Genomic DNA, 18,266 nt, shown 5'->3' on the forward strand with positions numbered 1-18,266 from the left:
TTTAGTACTTTCACGATTTTGCAGTAGCGAATGTATGGTCCTGAAGAAAGCAGTGGAAAAATAGTGTCCACACATGCTGAAACATGTCGACCGTCTACGTTTAGAAGCAGATATTTTGTCAACCTGCTTATAATTCACACTGTTTTTAAGACTTGGAAGATTTGAGAGATACCATTAAATTTCCTTTCTACTCTCTTCTCTCCAATTTTATATACCTCACTTGTTCACTTACACGCACTTATTCACTGCAAACCAGTTACCCCCACACACATTTATTTTGGTACTCCCTATCAGTATAGACGATTCTCAATGGATGGGTGACAGCCACAGTAACATCAGGTGGTTGGTAGCTTTTTCTCCTAGGTATAAGGAGAACCCAGATGATGACAAGGGCGGTACCGAGCGGGAACTGATGGGTACTTTTTACACCCTAGTTACATCATGCTGTGCCTTTAGTTCATAGAGGTGCACATATATATTTTTTTCCTTCATTTCTATTAAGTTTTATTATTAGTTGTGTCTTGGACAGATTGTATAGTTGAGCTTTTTTGACCCATAGACATTTTTTGTTATTATAATGTTGTTCTTAGCCATGATCATGTCTTCGTTTCCCCATATTTTCACACTACAATCGGATATTTCTCATAGATTCATCCATGATTATAAATGTTACTTGAGTGTACACTGAGACTAGAAATTATTTGTGAGGATATGATGGTCATAACCTATTTAATCAGATAAGGATATATTTATGACCGATTAAACTAAAATAACTATTTACAGAGCTTTGCTATGCATGTATATGCAGAGAGGCTGCTGCATTGTGATTTCCAAATTGACCCCCAGTGGGAATTGCAGCCTCTTGAAATAAAAATTTTGAGAGGGCTGGGAGGCTTTGTTCCAATAATAGAGATGAAGAGAATTTTAATATAATTTGGAATTATGATGATATGAGCTGTACTGTGGCATTTTTGCAATACCTTATAAAATAATCTGCAACACTGCTTGCATTTCTTGCATGTACTTCGCTCTGTGCTAATTCATATAAACATAAATTGTTGAATTCCATTTGTTTCCGTCGTGAGAATTAGGATAGTATTGATGAATTTAGGGGACTAAACTTTCATCACAAGATCATACAGCATCTTCAAAGTCCTTTTCCTATCCAAACAAACAATATTATCATTGTTAAAAAAAGGTCTCCTTCTATACAACAGAGCACACCCTGTTAAAATGTGCCCATCATTATGAATATTGTTAATGTACCAAGCGATATAAGACCTTGGTTATGGCGGACTTCAAATTTATATGGCATATAGCCATTGTTGATTTTCTGTTTTTTTCCATGCCATTTCCATAAAAGCAATGGCTATGGATTATTAATGAGCATAGATCCAAATAGCATAAATTCCTGAGATATTCACTCTTTACCTTGCTACTTAAGATAATGTGTTATTATTTATTCATTTATTTAGGAGTTTGACAAAGAACAGGAGTCCCCTTCCTGCCTCTTTTGAGTGTTGGGATGTCCAGAAGTGTTCTTGTAGGAATTCAAGATGGATAGTTAAGATCAAATGGATCAAGCGGATTAATTGCTTAACCGTTTTTCACCAATCCACCGGTGTTGCTTTTTTATTGTCATGGCCTGAAATTAAGCATAGTCTGAGCAGATGATTTTCAGGCATTTCATGCAGCACTTTTCTGCCTTCTACCCTCAAACTCAGGATCAGAGAGTTCCATAGAATAAGACATTGAGCATCCACAAACCAGCAACCATGTTTTTCTTACTTGAAAGTTTATTGAGGGATTTGAAGTGTGCTGGGGTGCAAGTCTCTGCATGTATCACATATATTTACCTCAGGATCTATTACAGGCAGCGTTGAATGATTTAAATTTGATTTCCTGGACACAGTGGGGGGCTTTCAAGAAGGTTTCACTTTTTCACATTCTCAGAGATCCAGGCAGACCCTTCATGCCTGGGTTCTATCATGTTGGTCAGTTTTATGGCCATCACTATAGGTTACATAACAATATTTCTGACGTGCTACTGCTGGAAGTCTTGTGAATTACTCCTGATGGATTGGTACAGGTTGAAACCCTTGGCCATGTTCTTAGCTCCTCTTTGGCTGGAAGTTATCCTAGGTTTAATGTCCAGTTAAAGATATTGGCTTGAGATCTGCTTTGCTGAATGTTGGGAGTGCAGCCTTGGCATCATTAAAGCAGATGTTTTTCTCTTTCATCTAGTGGCATCCATGCTCAAGGCTTCTCATGTTCTTCTCCACTCTGATGTAGATTGGATATCATTGAAGCAAATTGTACTGATATCATATATGTGCTATTGGACACTTTAAAAGCTTAAATTATCTTGTTGACTTTCAGTTTGATTTATTTACTATCAATGTTTTCTGGTTAAATCAAATCAAGGTTTTGCATTATGTGCCATCGGTATTCTGTTAAATTGTCTTTTACATAATGGCACATTCTTTTATTGAAGAGAGAATAGAATCTAAGTATTTTGGAGTTGCAGCTTCTTCATGAGAAATGCAACCTCATAAATGTACTTGAATCGACCAAATAAACTCATAAAATATTGGAAATGTATGCACACTAATTAGGTATTGCTTAGCAACGTGTTATGGCCTCAATACTTGCCATATTGATTCACTTTTATATCCCAAACACAAACCTAATACCTTTTGAGCAGGTTAATCACAGAAGAAAACCAACAGAGAAATGGATTTCTCCAATTACAGCGGCACTGCTCAGTAAAGGTTACAATAATTCAGGTGGGTATCAGAGAATAATGCCCCATGCTCAAACCTCCACCCATGAGTACCCCAGCTGGTTTAGAGCTGCAGCACAAAAACCTGTTTATGCTGATTGATTCTAACTATCAGTAAATGTAACCACGTGCAGCTGGAGCTGTTTTCAACCACCAGTCGAGTGGACCTATAGCATGTAATACAGCCAGACGAACCAACAATAGCCTGATATGGCCAATAGCCAGTCTGCCAATGGAGAAAGTCCAAATGTAAAGCGCTATAAATTATAACAAAACACTGGGGCATATTTACAAGCCCCTAGCGCCACTGGAGCATCACTTTTTTGATGCTCCAGTGGCGCAGTGTGCTGACCCATATTTACAAGGCCACGCAAAGCCACCCTGCATGGCTTTTCATGGCCTTGTAAATGCGGCTCCTTTTCACACATCACTTTGAGTGAAAGGGGAATGCAAAGGGTGTTGCTGTGGGCGTTCCATTGCAACACCCATTGCTTTTTTACGCTGCCCCAGATTTACAAGGCTCTGTAAATCTGAGGAAGCACAACATCGAATGCCATTAAAAAAGCTGGCATTAAAATGGCGAACAAGGAGAAATATTTTTATTTCTGCTAATGTTTTTCTTTTACTATGTGTGCTGAGCAAATAGCCTTTAATGGTTGTTTGTATGCAGAAAGGGACCCCTTCATGCACATAAAAATTCATCCCTGCAGCGCCGGCACCCTTGCACCAGGGTGAAAGGTGTCTGCACTAGCGCTAGGTAGCTTTTTTTAGAACTGGAGCAAGGGAAAACACAGGGGTGTGCCGTAATCTTGTCAATACAGTGCATTTTTTTATTGTGCGGCGCTGCTTAATTGCTTGCAGAGCCGTGCTGCGTCATTTCTTTGTATATGTGCCCCACTGTGTCACAAAAGCCATCCGATGATCGTACACACACTTCACTATAAATAAGGATTCTCAGTGAATGACATTCCCTGACAACAAACAAAGGGGGTTTAAATATGCATATGTGGCAATTTACTCAATTTTCTTTTTTGAAGAAAAAAACCCACATTTCGACCTACACACGTCAATACACTGCACTGCTGCTTTGAAGTTAGTTTTACGTTCAGATTGTAGCACCGGTCAATGTCCACTTTTATCATCAGAAGTTGAATCTGTTGACTGATACCTTAGCATTACCATCATGTCATGATGAGACAGGAGGTTGATGAGCTGCTGTCATGCGTAGCTGAAACAAGCAATCGTTTCCTCTTCATTATGTGTCAGATCTTCAGCCGGTAGTTGCTTTTAAAGCCGATGCCATATTGCATTCGGGCACAAGTAGTTTTATTTTTTAATATGGTCCATTGCCTAAAAATTCAGAATTTTCTCGAAGGGGAGACACTGCAAACCTACCTGCTTGACGCCGCAACGCCGCCACAGCCAGGAGCTTTCCTTTGGGGTCGCGAGGGCACCTGGAGACAAGCCGCCACCGCCGAGAGTCTTTTGCAGACAGACCACACGCGCCGCCGCTCCAGGACTTCAACTCCCGGCAGCCTACGCGGCGGCGCGCTTTCCAACGACGCGAGGGCGCCAGGAGGCGCACAAAAGCGCCGCAGACACCGGCGGAGCGGGGGAGACACTGCAAACCTACCTGCTTGACGCCGCAACGCCGCCACAGCCAGGAGCTTTCCTTTGGGGTCGCGAGGGCACCTGGTGACAAGCCGCCACCGCCGAGAGTCTTTTGCAGACAGACCACACGCGCCGCCGCTCCGGGACTTCAACTCCCGGCAGCCTACGCGGCGGCGCGCTTTCCAACGACGCGAGGGCGCCAGGAGGCGCACAAAAGCGCCGCAGACACCGGCGGAGCGGGGGAGACACTGCAAACCTACCTGCTTGACGCCGCAACGCCGCCACAGCCAGGAGCTTTCCTTTGGGGTCGCGAGGGCACCTGGAGACAAGCCGCCACTGCCGAGAGTCTTTTGCAGACAGACCACATGCGCCGCCGCTCCGGGACTTCAACTCCCGGCAGCCTACGCGGCGGCGCGCTTTCCAACGACGCGAGGGCGCCAGGAGGCGCACAAAAGCGCCGCAGACACCCGCTTTGCGGGACGCCCGGACAAAGGGCGGGCCGTCTGAGGCCGTCCGAGGTTGGCCACGGTTGGGTTGGGCCAGGGACTTTGCCTTTCGTTACTATCCCTCTTCATCGCACAAGGCATACTAGGCCTACCAAGCTCCAGGTAATTATAAACCTCATTATTTGTGTGTATTACATAACTTGGCCCCAAGTGCATTTCTGCTGCCAAATGCCTGTAAAAAAGTTACCCACAGTTTCCAATACAATGGAGAACTATCTTGTTCAAGTTGTGACAAAAATCAATACCGACAGAAGGACTTCACTGGGATTAGAATCACCTTCACAATCACCATTGATAGATATTGAGAATGAGGATTCATTCGCCTTGCTAAATAACAGCCTCCTGGGCGGGGCACACGCCTCCCTCCAGGACTCAAATTGCATTCAGCCCAGTGGCATTGTAGCTAATATTGAAGAAAATAGTGACACTGACGCACCGACTGTGCTTTCCGCAAATAGCGAGTCTACCATTTCTACCGCTCCCCCCATCCCCGCACCTAGGGTTTCCGGGGGCAAAAGGAAAGCCATTCAAAAGCAAGGAGGCTTAAGGTCATCCAAAAATAAAGCTGCGTCGCCACCAAGGAAATCTATCGATGATGAGGAGGAGGATCTGACTGGGGAAACCTACGTGACCCTTTCCGATGATCTATTACAAAAACTTTGCTGTCTGATGGATACAAAAATCAAAGGGATGGTAAAACCCCTGATTAGTAAAATCGATAAACTAACTGCTGAGGTAAGCAAACTGGAAGGTCTATTGGGAAAAACTCTGGGGGAAGTGAGAAAACTACCAGAAGTCATTACAACATGTGTCCAGCCTTTGATGAGTGAAATTCAATCTAACCACTCCAATGGACCGACTCCTGTTGTTGCACAAAATCCCCCGTCGCCTTTAATGGCAAATTTATTTGATAGGCCTCCCGGAGACGCACCATCTGCCTTACCTCACGGGGAACCAAACACCTTGAAAGGATCATCAGAGCTCGTCGTGGAAGCCTCACCATTAGTTCTTGTTCTTGCAAATGTACCTAAATTAGCCCCCGGTGATGCCGAGTCAACTGCATCATTACTAAATAAATCGTTATCATGGCTAACTAACAACATGGCCATAACACCCTGGGGCAAGGAGCAATTGGCGGAAGAACTGGTGAATGCAAGAAGGGTCGAGTGGATTGGGAACAGGGCAAAAAAATTTAAGGGGGACTGTGTTGTACTTAACTTCTCTGACCCCGAGGTCCTGCCAAATATTTTGCCCAATCTCCACCCGCCTCAGAAAAGATTTACCCCTATTGTCCCATTGACTTTAGATTTCTTCTATCCCAGGAAAGGTAGAGGTCCTAATTGCAGCACTCTTAGAACAAAATGGAACGTTGTAACCAAGAGGGGCAGCAAGAACTCTGATCTTGCAGAGTGGGGTCTAGGAGTGGAAAATAGATTTGCTGCACTTTCCAACCTAGACGCTTGTGATTGACTACCATCCACTTCTACCACCTTGTTGCAAGTTCCCACTGCTGCAAGCCCTACAGTGGTGTCGAGTTGTCCTACACTATTACAAAATGTGACAGATACTATTGTACCTAGAGCTGGTGTAGCTATTGTGAATACTATTGAAACTGGTAATGTTGATTTAATGCCAACAGGGTCAGCTCATTGCACTTGTTCTACAATGGCAAATGCCACCGGGAATTTATTGTCTTGGAACATTGCGGGGCTTTGTTCCAAAATGGATTGTGGTGAATGGTTTGGTTTTGTCAGCCAGTACGATGTCTGCATTTTTCAAGAAACCTCGGCTGTTGATCCTGTATTCGCACTCGGTTACTTGAATTTTCACCTCCCAGCCACCAAGGGTCCAAAAGGGCGACCGATGGGGGGACTCACTATATGGGTGCGCCAGGCTCTTATGATTGATGTGAGAAATATTGAGCTTTACCAAAAAGATATTCAGCTCATTCGATTAAAGGGTAACCCATCTACCTCCATAGATATTTATAACATATATGCCAGAGGGGGAAATGTAAGAAAATCTGAGGTCCTTTTGTCTTTGTACAGACTATTAGAAACTCACTCATCAGGGAATAACATACTAATAGCTGGCGACCTAAATCGCACTTTTGAACCTCTAGATATTGGTGATGTACAATTGGGCATGGAGGAAGACACGCTATGGGATATTCCCGCTCTCAATACAGTTCCAATAACTCGCTGGACTGAGGATATTCTTGGCCTAAACGCTATGTGTCTTGAACATGGGTTAAGGGCCTTGAACGGTCGGACAACGTCTGACAGAGTACCAGCTATGACATTTAACAATGGAAGAAAAAAGAGCCGTATTGACTACGTTATATGTAGTATGTCTCTATGGCCAAAGGTCATTGACATGGTTGTTTTGGAAAGGTTAGAGAGCGATCATAACCCTTTATGCGTTCTTCATAATTGGTGGATGTCTGATGTCGTTTCAAGTACCTGTGCTGAACCTCTTCCGCCATTGACTATACCCACAAATGATATGCGCAGGCTGAGGTGGACCAGTGTTAGAACTGACCCGCTGGTTTTAGAAAAAATAAATAAGGCAACTGATAAGGCCATAGTGGCCCTTGAGGGTGAGGTTGGGCTATCTCCTACCCAAAATATGGTTACTCAGGTCCACAATGACCTTTTCAAAGAAATAAAATGCCATTTCTTAAAACCGGCTAATAATAAAAAGCCTGGGAATCATAGGCCAGCCAAATGGTATAACCAAGATTGCAAGGGGGCCAGGGCCCGCTTATGTGCCGCGATTAAGAATAAAAACAAGGAGGCCATCAGGACAGCTAGGAAACAATATAAATCTTCCATAACTAAAGCAAAAAAAGATTGGGACGAAGCCCACTGGAATTTGTTACAGAGTGCCAGTGACCAAAATCATTCCAGGTTATTCTGGCACATAGTCAAATGGGGTCATGACAGGATAGAAGACGCCACCACAAACAACGTCCCCCAGGATGCCTGGGTAAAAATTTTTAGCGAACAATATGCTTCAAGTGACTTGTCTACAGATAGCGTATGTCAACCCTTTTCCATGACAGAAGCTGACACCTTCACGCAGCACGAAATATCGATGGCACTCAAAACTGTCCATCATGGTCGTGCCCCTGGCATTGACGGTGTACCAGCAGACGTTTTTTTAAACAATACTGCAAGGTGGTCTAAATACATTCATCTGTTAATTAATCATATTGCCAGAGGTGCAGATATTCCTGTAACATGGAGGGGTGCTGTTATCATCCCGATATACAAGAAAGGTGACCGTGCTCTGCCTAGTAATTACCGCCCAATTAGCTTGATCGACACTGTTCAAAAAATAGTGGGGCGAGTGATCATTAATAGGCTGCTCGATTGGGTTGAGGATAATAACATCTTATCCCCCTTTCAGGCCGGCTTTCGCAGGGCAACCAGCACTGTGGACCAAGTCTTCCGTTTTCAGCTGATTCAGTGGAGGACCGTGGTGCTAGGTGGAGGCAGCCTGTATGCAGCATTTGTTGACCTGCGGGCTGCCTTCGACCTGGTACCGAGGTCAAAACTGTGGGAAGTTCTTGTGACTCTTGGGGTCCCCGGGGAATTGTTGTCCTTAATCATGCGTTTGCATGAGGGCAATTATGCTAAAATTCGCTGGGGCGGGTATGGCAATGACACCGCTGAATTCCCTGTTGAGCGTGGGGTTAGGCAGGGTTGTTCAATGGCGCCTACTTTGTTCACCCTTTTTATTAATGGTGTGGTTTCTTCTATGCAATCTCAGGCAGTGGATGCTCCCTTTCTTGTAGGTGAAAAAGTTCCAATTTTAATGTTCGCCGATGATACCTTAATTTTATCAAAAACACCAGCTGGGTTGCAAAAAGCATTGGGAATATTTGATGATTTCTGAGTAGCCCACGGATTGGAGGTAAACGGGTCCAAGACAAAACTCATGGCCTTCAATCCCCACAGGAATTTTAAACCTAAAATTTCGTTGAGTGGTCGCACCTTGGAGGTTGTAAAATCCTTCACCTACCTAGGGATCCATATTTCTAACGATAATAGGTGGCAGTCACACCTTAATATTGCTATATTAAGGCACAAGCAACTAGCTGGCACAATTATCAAGGAGCAAAGGAAATCGCTCACTAAGCCCATCAAACCACCACTGATAATCTATGAGGCAAAAGCAATAGGGTCTGCCTTGTATGGTGCGTAGTTATGGGGGCACGAAAACCTTCAGGAGCTCCAAACCTCAGAAAATAAATTTTATAGGAATTTGATAGGCGTCCCTCAGAGCAGCCCGCAATTGCCCCTAAGATATGAATTAGGTAGGAGAGCGATCTCTGATAAGGCCAAACTACGCCCGATTTTATACTGGCGTGGGCTTTGGACCACGCCAGAGCTCTCTCACTATGCGAATGGGTTTAAAGATGTTGTCACAAGTGACTGCTACAACAAAATCAAATGGTTTAAATCACTGAAGATTGCCTTGTTCGATTTAGGACTTAATGCTTTATGGGCTGATCCAGCTGGGGCCTCATTCCCTTCCAAGTCCACCATAAAAAGCATTTACTGGGAACATGTTGTTAATAAGAGTATGCTTAGTTTAAATAGTGGGTCTATGACCACTAGCTACTTAGAGACCAAGTTGTACCCAATTTATGAAATGTATTGGGATTACATATTAAAGCCCATGGACAGGAAACTGCTTTTCCAACTGAGGGTAGGCTCTCTACCTCTATCTAATCTAACATCTAAATGGAAAGCAGGGGGTGCATTAATCTGTCCTGTCTGCGGGGTAGGTAACGAGACTCTTGGTCATTTTTTGTTCTCTTGTTCAATGTATTCTGCTCCTAGGCGAGTTTGGTTGGCACCCATGTGCAGGAATCTAGGTACAAAAACAGCATGGTTGCATTGCGGATTTTAAGAACTACATCTGCTAACTGGATTATAATTGCTACTGCAAAGTACCTGGGGTGGGCTTGGATTATAAAACAGAGAATGATTAGAGGATAACAATCTATTGTGTCGTTCACAGGAATTGCTAGATACATGTCTATTCTCTGTAATAATTCACCATAAATCCAGAGACTGCTAGGCTATAGTCTATTCTCTGGAAAATTTGACTAATTGGTCAGTGACTGCTAGACTTGTATCTATTTTATCTTTCATTGTAATATATTTAATTCTTAACGTATCATCGGTTTGAAACTTTATGATATATTCTCACAAATTGTTTATTCGTGATTATCATTCTGGCACTTTTTTATACTAAACCTGCTTTTGATAATTTTAATCATGTACTGTGTTTTTAAATACTAACTGTGTGCTTAAGTCTAATTTGACGATGTAAATTTAATTGTTTTTTTAATATATGTATGTTTGTCTGCTTTTATGAGTAATACTCGAAATAAAGCACTTTTGAATTGAATTGTAAATCTGAGGAAGCACAACATCGAATGCCATTAAAAAAGCTGGCATTAAAATGGCGAACAAGGAGAAATATTTTTATTTCTGCTAATGTTTTTCTTTTACTATGTGTGCTGAGCAAATAGCCTTTAATGGTTGTTTGTATGCAGAAAGGGACCCCTTCATGCACATAAAAATTCATCCCTGCAGCGCCGGCACCCTTGCACCAGGGTGAAAGGTGTCTGCACTAGCGCTAGGTAGCTTTTTTTAGAACTGGAGCAAGGGAAAACACAGGGGTGTGCCGTAATCTTGTCAATACAGTGCATTTTTTTATTGCGCGGCGCTGCTTAATTGCTTGCCGCGCCGTGCTGCGTCATTTCTTTGTATATGTGCCCCACTGTGTCACAAAAGCCATCTGATGATCGTACACACACTTCACTATAAATAAGGATTCTCAGTGAATGACATTCCCTGACAACAAACAAAGGGGGTTTAAATATGCATATGTGGCAATTTACTCAATTTTCTTTTTTGAAGAAAAAAACCCACATTTCGACCTACACACGTCAATACACTGCACTGCTGCTTTGAAGTTAGTTTTACGTTCAGATTGTAGCACCGGTCAATGTCCACTTTTATCATCAGAAGTTGAATCTGTTGACTGATACCTTAGCATTACCATCATGTCATGATGAGACAGGAGGTTGATGAGCTGCTGTCATGCGTAGCTGAAACAAGCAATCGTTTCCTCTTCATTATGTGTCAGATCTTCAGCCGGTAGTTGCTTTTAAAGCCGATGCCATATTGCATTCGGGCACAAGTAGTTTTATTTTTTAATATGGTCCATTGCCTAAAAATTCAGAATTTGCTCGAAGTGCATCATGCGCGTCTCAGCATCCCCCAAAAAATGGTTCATTAAACTTTGCAATCAAGATTTTCTGACTGGATGCATTTTGTCACAGATGCATGCAACCACGTTTGTGTTTGCTCAGTTTGAATAAAGAAAATCCAACACATGCATACTCTCATGATTTCTGTTACCAGCAGCCTGCACTCTGCTTTGCATCACGTGGGCCTTGTTGGCCGGCAGCTAGGCTTCTATACCCGCCCAAGTGCTAGAAAGTACCAGTGCAGCGGCCGGATCACCCGAGCATGCTCACCTCTGATGGGCTGCAGCTCCATTCACAACAGAGCCATGCCATGTCACCTGGGCGGGCCGAGAGTGTGCCTGACTCTGGGCCTGATTCAGATCTTGGCAGAGGGGAATACTCCATCACAAACATGACGGATAACGCACCCGCTGAAATATAAATCCCATTATATCCTATGGAGATCATAACAACGAGGTCCGGATATCTGTCTCGTTTGTGACAGATTATTCCATCCGTGGAGATCTATATATGCCCCTCTGTCTCATTTGCAGAAGAAATGACAAGGACAAAGCGGGTCAACGTAAATTTCTTTTCTGCACTCACTTTCTATAACACGCCACAGGCTGGGCCAGGGGTGGTTAATAGTGTGAAGGTGTATAGACGCACACACGGACATCAGATCAGCATGGGAGGGGCTAGAAAATGCCACAGTCCAATCGGGGTTGTACAATTTCATATCATAACTTATCAAACACTTGATTGGCTGTAGTGCGGCAGGTGTCCTTTTCTGTGTTCTAGAAGGAACACAGTAGAACGTATTTCTATAGCACTTACTATCCCTGAGAAAACTTGAAATAACTGCAGGGCATCGAGATATCCTGGGCACAAGTTGAGGGTACACGTGGGTAGACAGTGTGTATCCACTCTTCTCATAGGGTGGACGCTCTCTCTCCTGCCAAGAAGTTGGGCCCCAGTGAAATATGTTGAATTCTCCCTAGTGCAATATTCGGACACCGAGACACATTCAGCAGTGCCTGAATGTTGTCTGCTTTCATTCGGAGCAGCAAGGTGCAGGCGACAAGGCTTTGTTGTTTTAAATTCCATCTGAGCCCAAAACAAAGGCCGAAGTTAAGTGGTCATCAGGCCTTCTTTTGATCGAGTATCCTGGCTGGGAACTATCTAGAACCTCACACCTATATGCAATGGCTGGGAAGCAAAGGCACACAGCTTATTAATTCACAAGTACTTAAAATAGGCATGGTTTTGACTTTGTCCAGTCATTGTGTATATGAAATATGAATGCACTGTAAGAAATAATGTCAATGTGTTGGCCTGTCCCAGTATTTACACACATAACAATTTAAATACCATTATTTTGTTTTACTCCTTTTAGAATGCTAATCATCCCAATGCAGTGTGTCAAAATGCTTTACATCACACATACACATTATTCATTGACAAAAAATCATATAAGTGTATAAATCAATGTATAGGGTGTGTTACACAAGACAGTGAGAGTTATAAGACGTAGGAGTCACATGTCCTTTAAGGCTCGCTGTGCTATATTAGAAGGATTACAATTTATGAACTGTAATTAACAGAAGGGTCTCTGGGTTAAAAGCACTAACCACCTTTCTACATCGCCATAAAATAAAAATCTGTTATCTGCACAGTACATGATGTTCTTTGAGGAAGACATATTAACCTTCTATGTTACTTTGATTCAAAACTGGGACTAGACAAAACACAGATCTCTCCAACAAGGGCATTAACCGTCAGAATTATCTCACCATTATTATTATTCCCTGAGATTTACTGGGCACATGAAGATCTCTGCAGCAGGTGCCTTAACTCCATAAGATATTTTAGAATGCAGACTTTGCAACTAATAAAGCAGAACAGATTTAGGGGCGTAAATTACAAGCCCCTGTCGCCACCACAACATCACTTTTCAGGACATTGTGGTGGCGATAGGGGCTTTGCCTTATTTACAAGGCAGCGTTAAGCCACTTAACATGGCTTAACGCTGACTTGTGAATAAGGCCCCCTTTCACGCTGTGTTTAGTGTGAAAGGGGTGGCCAATGGGTGATGCAGTGGGAGTTCGACCGCAAGACACATTGATTTTGCTGCTGCCCCCTATTTACAAGGGAAGCTCAAATAGGAGCCAGCTCTTAAATTAAGACCATAGAAAACCTGGTCTCAACCTGGCGAAACGAGGAGAAATATTTAATTTGTCCTTGTTTTTACAAAATGCCATGGATTGTTTATGTGCAGGAAGGTGTGCCTTCCTGCACATAAACAATCATTTAAAAAATGATGCTTTACAATTCTGTGTGCTGCATTAAGCAGCACACTTAGAAATTACAAAACATCATCTAACGGGAGACCCTACTGCACATAAACAATCTTCTACTCAACGCAGACACCCTTGCACTATGGTGCAAGGGTGTCTGCATTGGTGCTAGGCTGCTAAATTTAGCGCCAGCGCAGGGGAAAATGCAGGGCTCCACCATATTGTTTTAAATATGATGCAGCCCTGTGTTTCAGAATAGGCACAGTGCGGCGTTAAGCCAGGAAGGCTCACGCCACACTCCGTCACTTCATAGTAAATATGGCCCTTATTAGCCTCATGTTTTTCCTTGTTGCCAATTTCTTTGTGGCCGGATTTTAAACAATGTTTAAGTTGAGCCTCAAATTTTGCACCCGGGTTGGGTCACTTTTTTGGCACAACTCCTACGCAAAATCTAATTTATTAAATATTGTAAAGTGCTCAAGTGTACTCATGATAGACCTGCTAAAAACATGTGTGAGGTCTTCAGATCTAATGTCACTTCTTTTGATGTCACTTTCTGTGAGGTCATAGTTGTGATGCCACTTCCTATAATGCAACGTCCGATGTAGCACTCCATGATGTCACAAGCTATGATGTCACGTGCCATGATGTCACTTGCATGCTGTTTAACTTGGCTAGTACCACCCACTTCTTTTTTTAGGACTTGTGTCCTAGCTACCAAGCTCATCTTTTCTGATCAGCTGATTTACGTGACAATTTCTTTCCTTTGCGGTAATGCAGGGGTTTGACCTAAAAAGCGGTACTCTAACACGTGATGCGTGTTACTTGGCAGAGCTGTATCTTACCATGTCGAAATGCCTCAGCCGTGCCATCCAGGGAAGCCGCCTCCACCTGCAGAAGGGAAGAAAAGACAAACGCCTTACTGGGACCAGTGAAACATGTAATGATTTATTTTAATCTTCTAAGCACTTGTGGCCCTAACAACAGAGCACAGAGCTTTAAACACCCCCTGAATACCTAAAGAGGTAACAAGTATAGACCCCTTATAAGAAGAGAAGTGAGACATTATGCAGCCTAATGCTGCACATTTTGAAGTATTTATTCATTTGTTTGTCATTTACACACGTTAACACACATGCTGAAGGTTTTACATCATTAGAACCAGGTTAGCACCCAAATACAGCAAAAAGCAACTGAAAGGTGACCAATTAACTTTTGCAAGGACCTTCCCACTGCACGGCAACAATTAGCCCCATGTTTGTAGTAACTTTTGAACAGTTTGAGCTAGTAATAGTTTTTTGTTTAAATGGCAAATTATATATCAGATGATAGACTGTGTTGCAAATCCATAACTATGCTGAAAATGCTGTCCCACTGAATTGAATACTTCTTGTTGTTCTACTTATAGGGCACATGCTATATTTCAGTTTATGGGCGTGTTATACACAATGTTATAGTATTCAGTTGCGTTCAATATCAGTATTATGAGTTATGTTACCTAACTTGGTAAGGTGGGCTGCAGATTTTTAGGATCTGTTCTGGGATATGCTAAATTAGTAATGTAGCATCAAGACAACGGGGTACCATTAGGGAATGGCCACGGGGCAGTCTCATTATTGTTTATGGGGTACATACATCCAGCCAGGGGAGCTGCCTCCTGGACACCCATGTGAATTAATTCTTGAAGTCTGGTGATGCTGGTCTCACTTTTATGCTTCTTTTGAACTAACTACATTTTCCTGACCATAAGTACAGTCTTGGGGTAACCAACGGTGAACATTATTATGACTGCGTATGGTAAATGCCTTGCATACTCTACCAGCGCACCTGCCTTTAAGGCTACTCAGAGCTGATTGCAGCGATTTACTTTAAAGTAAGAGTGGACTTTGCAAGAGGGAGGACGCATGTTTCTAAGAGAAGACAACTTTATGCCCCAAATCTTCCTTTGAGAAGGATGTTTGGAATAGAGCTTTGCTAGAAGTCTTCCTGAGGAGGAACGATCCGTCGTGGCCAGATTGGCTGACTCTTTGAAGTGTGGGAGGCCCTGGCCATGGCTGCAGGGGGTTGGTGCGGTGCAGCTCGTTGACCATCTCTGTACCTGCATGGACTCTGTTGCTTTGTTGCATCCCGCGTGTGGATCCAGCATGCATCCCCAATCATGTCTGGAGGTCCTGTGAAGCTCTGCCGACCTGCTCTGCAGCTGGACCTTCCAGCCCCTAGAATCATTGAGATGCTGAAGAGGGCTTGAATCCCGCTCTATCCTTCACCACGGGATCAAAGCCGGCTGTCCCAATAAAGGCTTCAACATCTGCTGAGTCCCTCCAACCCCACGCCAGAAATGGAGGTGGGCTATCCAACTGCTTGTGTGTGTGTGTGTCCTTTATGTTGTTTAATCGTTCTCAAACCACTATAATGTTGTTCAACTTTAACTGTTACTGAATCCATAATAAGTAACCATGTTGTTAGATGATTGTGATCATTTTTACATTATCAAGTGTTGCTTTGAATCAGAACAATTACAGTAGTGAGTTTTGTACCGTATTGTGTTGTTTCTGTGTTTTTGTACTGCATTTTGTGGGTTCCATGTTTTTGTACTGCATTGTGTTGGTTCTGTGTTTTGTACTGCATTGTGTGGGCTCTGTGTTTTTGTACTGCATTGTGTGGGCTCTGTGTTTTTGTACTGCATTGTGTGGGCTCTGTGTTTTTGTACTGCATTGTGTGGGCTCTGTGTTTTTGTACTGCATTGTGTGGGCTCTGTGTTTTTGTACTGCATTGTGTGGGCTCTGTGTTTTTGTACTGCATTGTGTGGGCTCTGTGTTTTTGTACTGCATTGTGTGGGCTCTGAGTTTTTGTACTGCATTGTGTGGGTTCTGTGTTTCTGTACTGCATTGTGTGGGTTCAGTGTTCTTGTACTGCATTGTGTGTTTGGGTTCAGTGTTTCTGTACTGCATTGTGTGGGTTCAGTGTTTCTGTACTGCATTTTGTGGGTTCTATGTTTTTGTACTGCATTGTGTTGGTTCTGTGTTTTTGTACTGCATTGTGTGGGCTCTGTGTTTTTGTACTGCATTGTGTGGGTTCAGTGTTTTTGTACTGCATTGTGTGGGTTCAGTGTTTCTGTACTGCATTGTGTTGGTCTGTGTTTCTGTACTGCGTTGTGTTGGTTCAGTGTTTTTGTACTGCATTGTGTGGGTTCAGTGTTTTGTACTGCATTGTGTGGGTTCAGTTTTTTTGTACTGCATTGTGTGGGTTCAGTGTTTTTGTAATGCATTGAGTTGGTTCTGTGTTTCTGTACTGCATTGTGTGGGTTCAGTGTTTTTGTACTGCATTGTGTTGGTTCTGTGTTTCTGTACTGCATTGTGTGGGTTCAGTGTTTCTGTACTGCATTGTGTGGGTTCAGTGTTTCTGTACTGCATTGTGTGGGTTCAGTGTTTCTGTACTGCATTGTGTGGGTTCAGTGTTTCTGTACTGCATTGTGTGGGTTCAGTGTTTCTGTACTGCATTTTGTGGGTTCTATGTTTTTGTACTGCATTGTGTTGGTTCTGTGTTTTTGTACTGCATTGTGTGGGCTCTGTGTTTTTGTACTGCATTGTGTGGGTTCAGTGTTTTTGTACTGCATTGTGTGGGTTCAGTGTTTCTGTACTGCATTGTGTTGGTCTGTGTTTCTGTACTGCGTTGTGTTGGTTCAGTGTTTTTGTACTGCATTGTGTGGGTTCAGTGTTTTGTACTGCATTGTGTGGGTTCAGTTTTTTTGTACTGCATTGTGTGGGTTCAGTGTTTTTGTAATGCATTGAGTTGGTTCTGTGTTTCTGTACTGCATTGTGTGGGTTCAGTGTTTTTGTACTGCATTGTGTTGGTTCTGTGTTTCTGTACTGCATTGTGTGGGTTCAGTGTTTTTGTACTGCATTGTGTGGGTTCAGTGTTTTTGTAATGCATTGAGTTGGTTCTGTGTTTCTGTACTGCATTGTGTGGGTTCAGTGTTTTTGTACTGCATTGTGTTGGTTCTGTGTTTCTGTACTGCATTGTGTGGGTTCAGTGTTTTTGTACTGCATTCTGTGGGTTCAGTGTTTCTGTACTGCATTGTGTGGGTTCAGTGTTTCTGTACTGCATTGTGTGGGTTCAGTGTTTCTGTACTGCATTGTGTGGGTTCAGTGTTTCTGTACTGCATTGTGTGGGTTCAGTGTTTTTGTACTGCATTGTGTGGGTTCAGTGTTTTTTGTACTGCATTGTGTGGGTTCAGTGTTTTGTACTGCATTGTGTGGGTTCAGTGTTTTTGTACTGCATTGTGTTGGTTCTGTGTTTTTGTACTGCATTGTGTGCATTGTGTGGGTTCAGTGTTTTTGTACTGCATTGTGTGGGTTCAGTGTTTCTGTACTGCATTGTGTGGGTTCAGTGTTTTTGTACTGCATTGTGTGGGTTCAGTGTTTTTGTACTGCATTGTGTGGGTTCAGTGTTTTTGTACTGCATTGTGTTGGTTCTGTGTTTCTGTACTGCATTGTGTGGGTTCAGTGTTTCTGTACTGCATTGTGTGGGTTCAGTGTTTCTGTACTGCATTGTGTGGGTTCAGTGTTTTTGTACTGCATTGTGTTGGTTCTGTGTTTCTGTACTGCATTGTGTGGGTTCAGTGTTTCTGTACTGCATTGTGTTGGTTCTGTGTTTCTGTACTGCATTGTGTGGGTTCAGTGTTTTTGTACTGCATTGTGTTGGTTCTGTGTTTCTGTACTGCATTGTGTGGGTTCAGTGTTTTTGTACTGCATTGTGTTGGTTCTGTGTTTCTGTACTGCATTGTGTGGGTTCAGTGT

The 18,266-nt window shown here is 43.0% G+C and overlaps 1 protein-coding gene across 1 annotated transcript in view; it reads right to left on the reverse strand.

Moving 5' to 3' along the window:
* The window catches only part of LTB (lymphotoxin beta), a 63,566-nt gene that overhangs the window by 16,306 nt on the left and 28,994 nt on the right, over positions 1–18,266 (reverse strand). The window contains exon 2 of the mRNA XM_078641500.1: positions 14,313–14,358. Within this exon, the coding sequence (XP_078497626.1) occupies positions 14,313–14,358 (46 nt within the window). The remainder of the gene's footprint in view (positions 1–14,312; positions 14,359–18,266) is intronic.

This window comes from Lissotriton helveticus, chromosome 5_1 (genome assembly GCF_964261635.1).
Source record: "Lissotriton helveticus chromosome 5_1, aLisHel1.1, whole genome shotgun sequence".
NCBI lineage: Eukaryota > Metazoa > Chordata > Amphibia > Caudata > Salamandridae > Lissotriton > Lissotriton helveticus.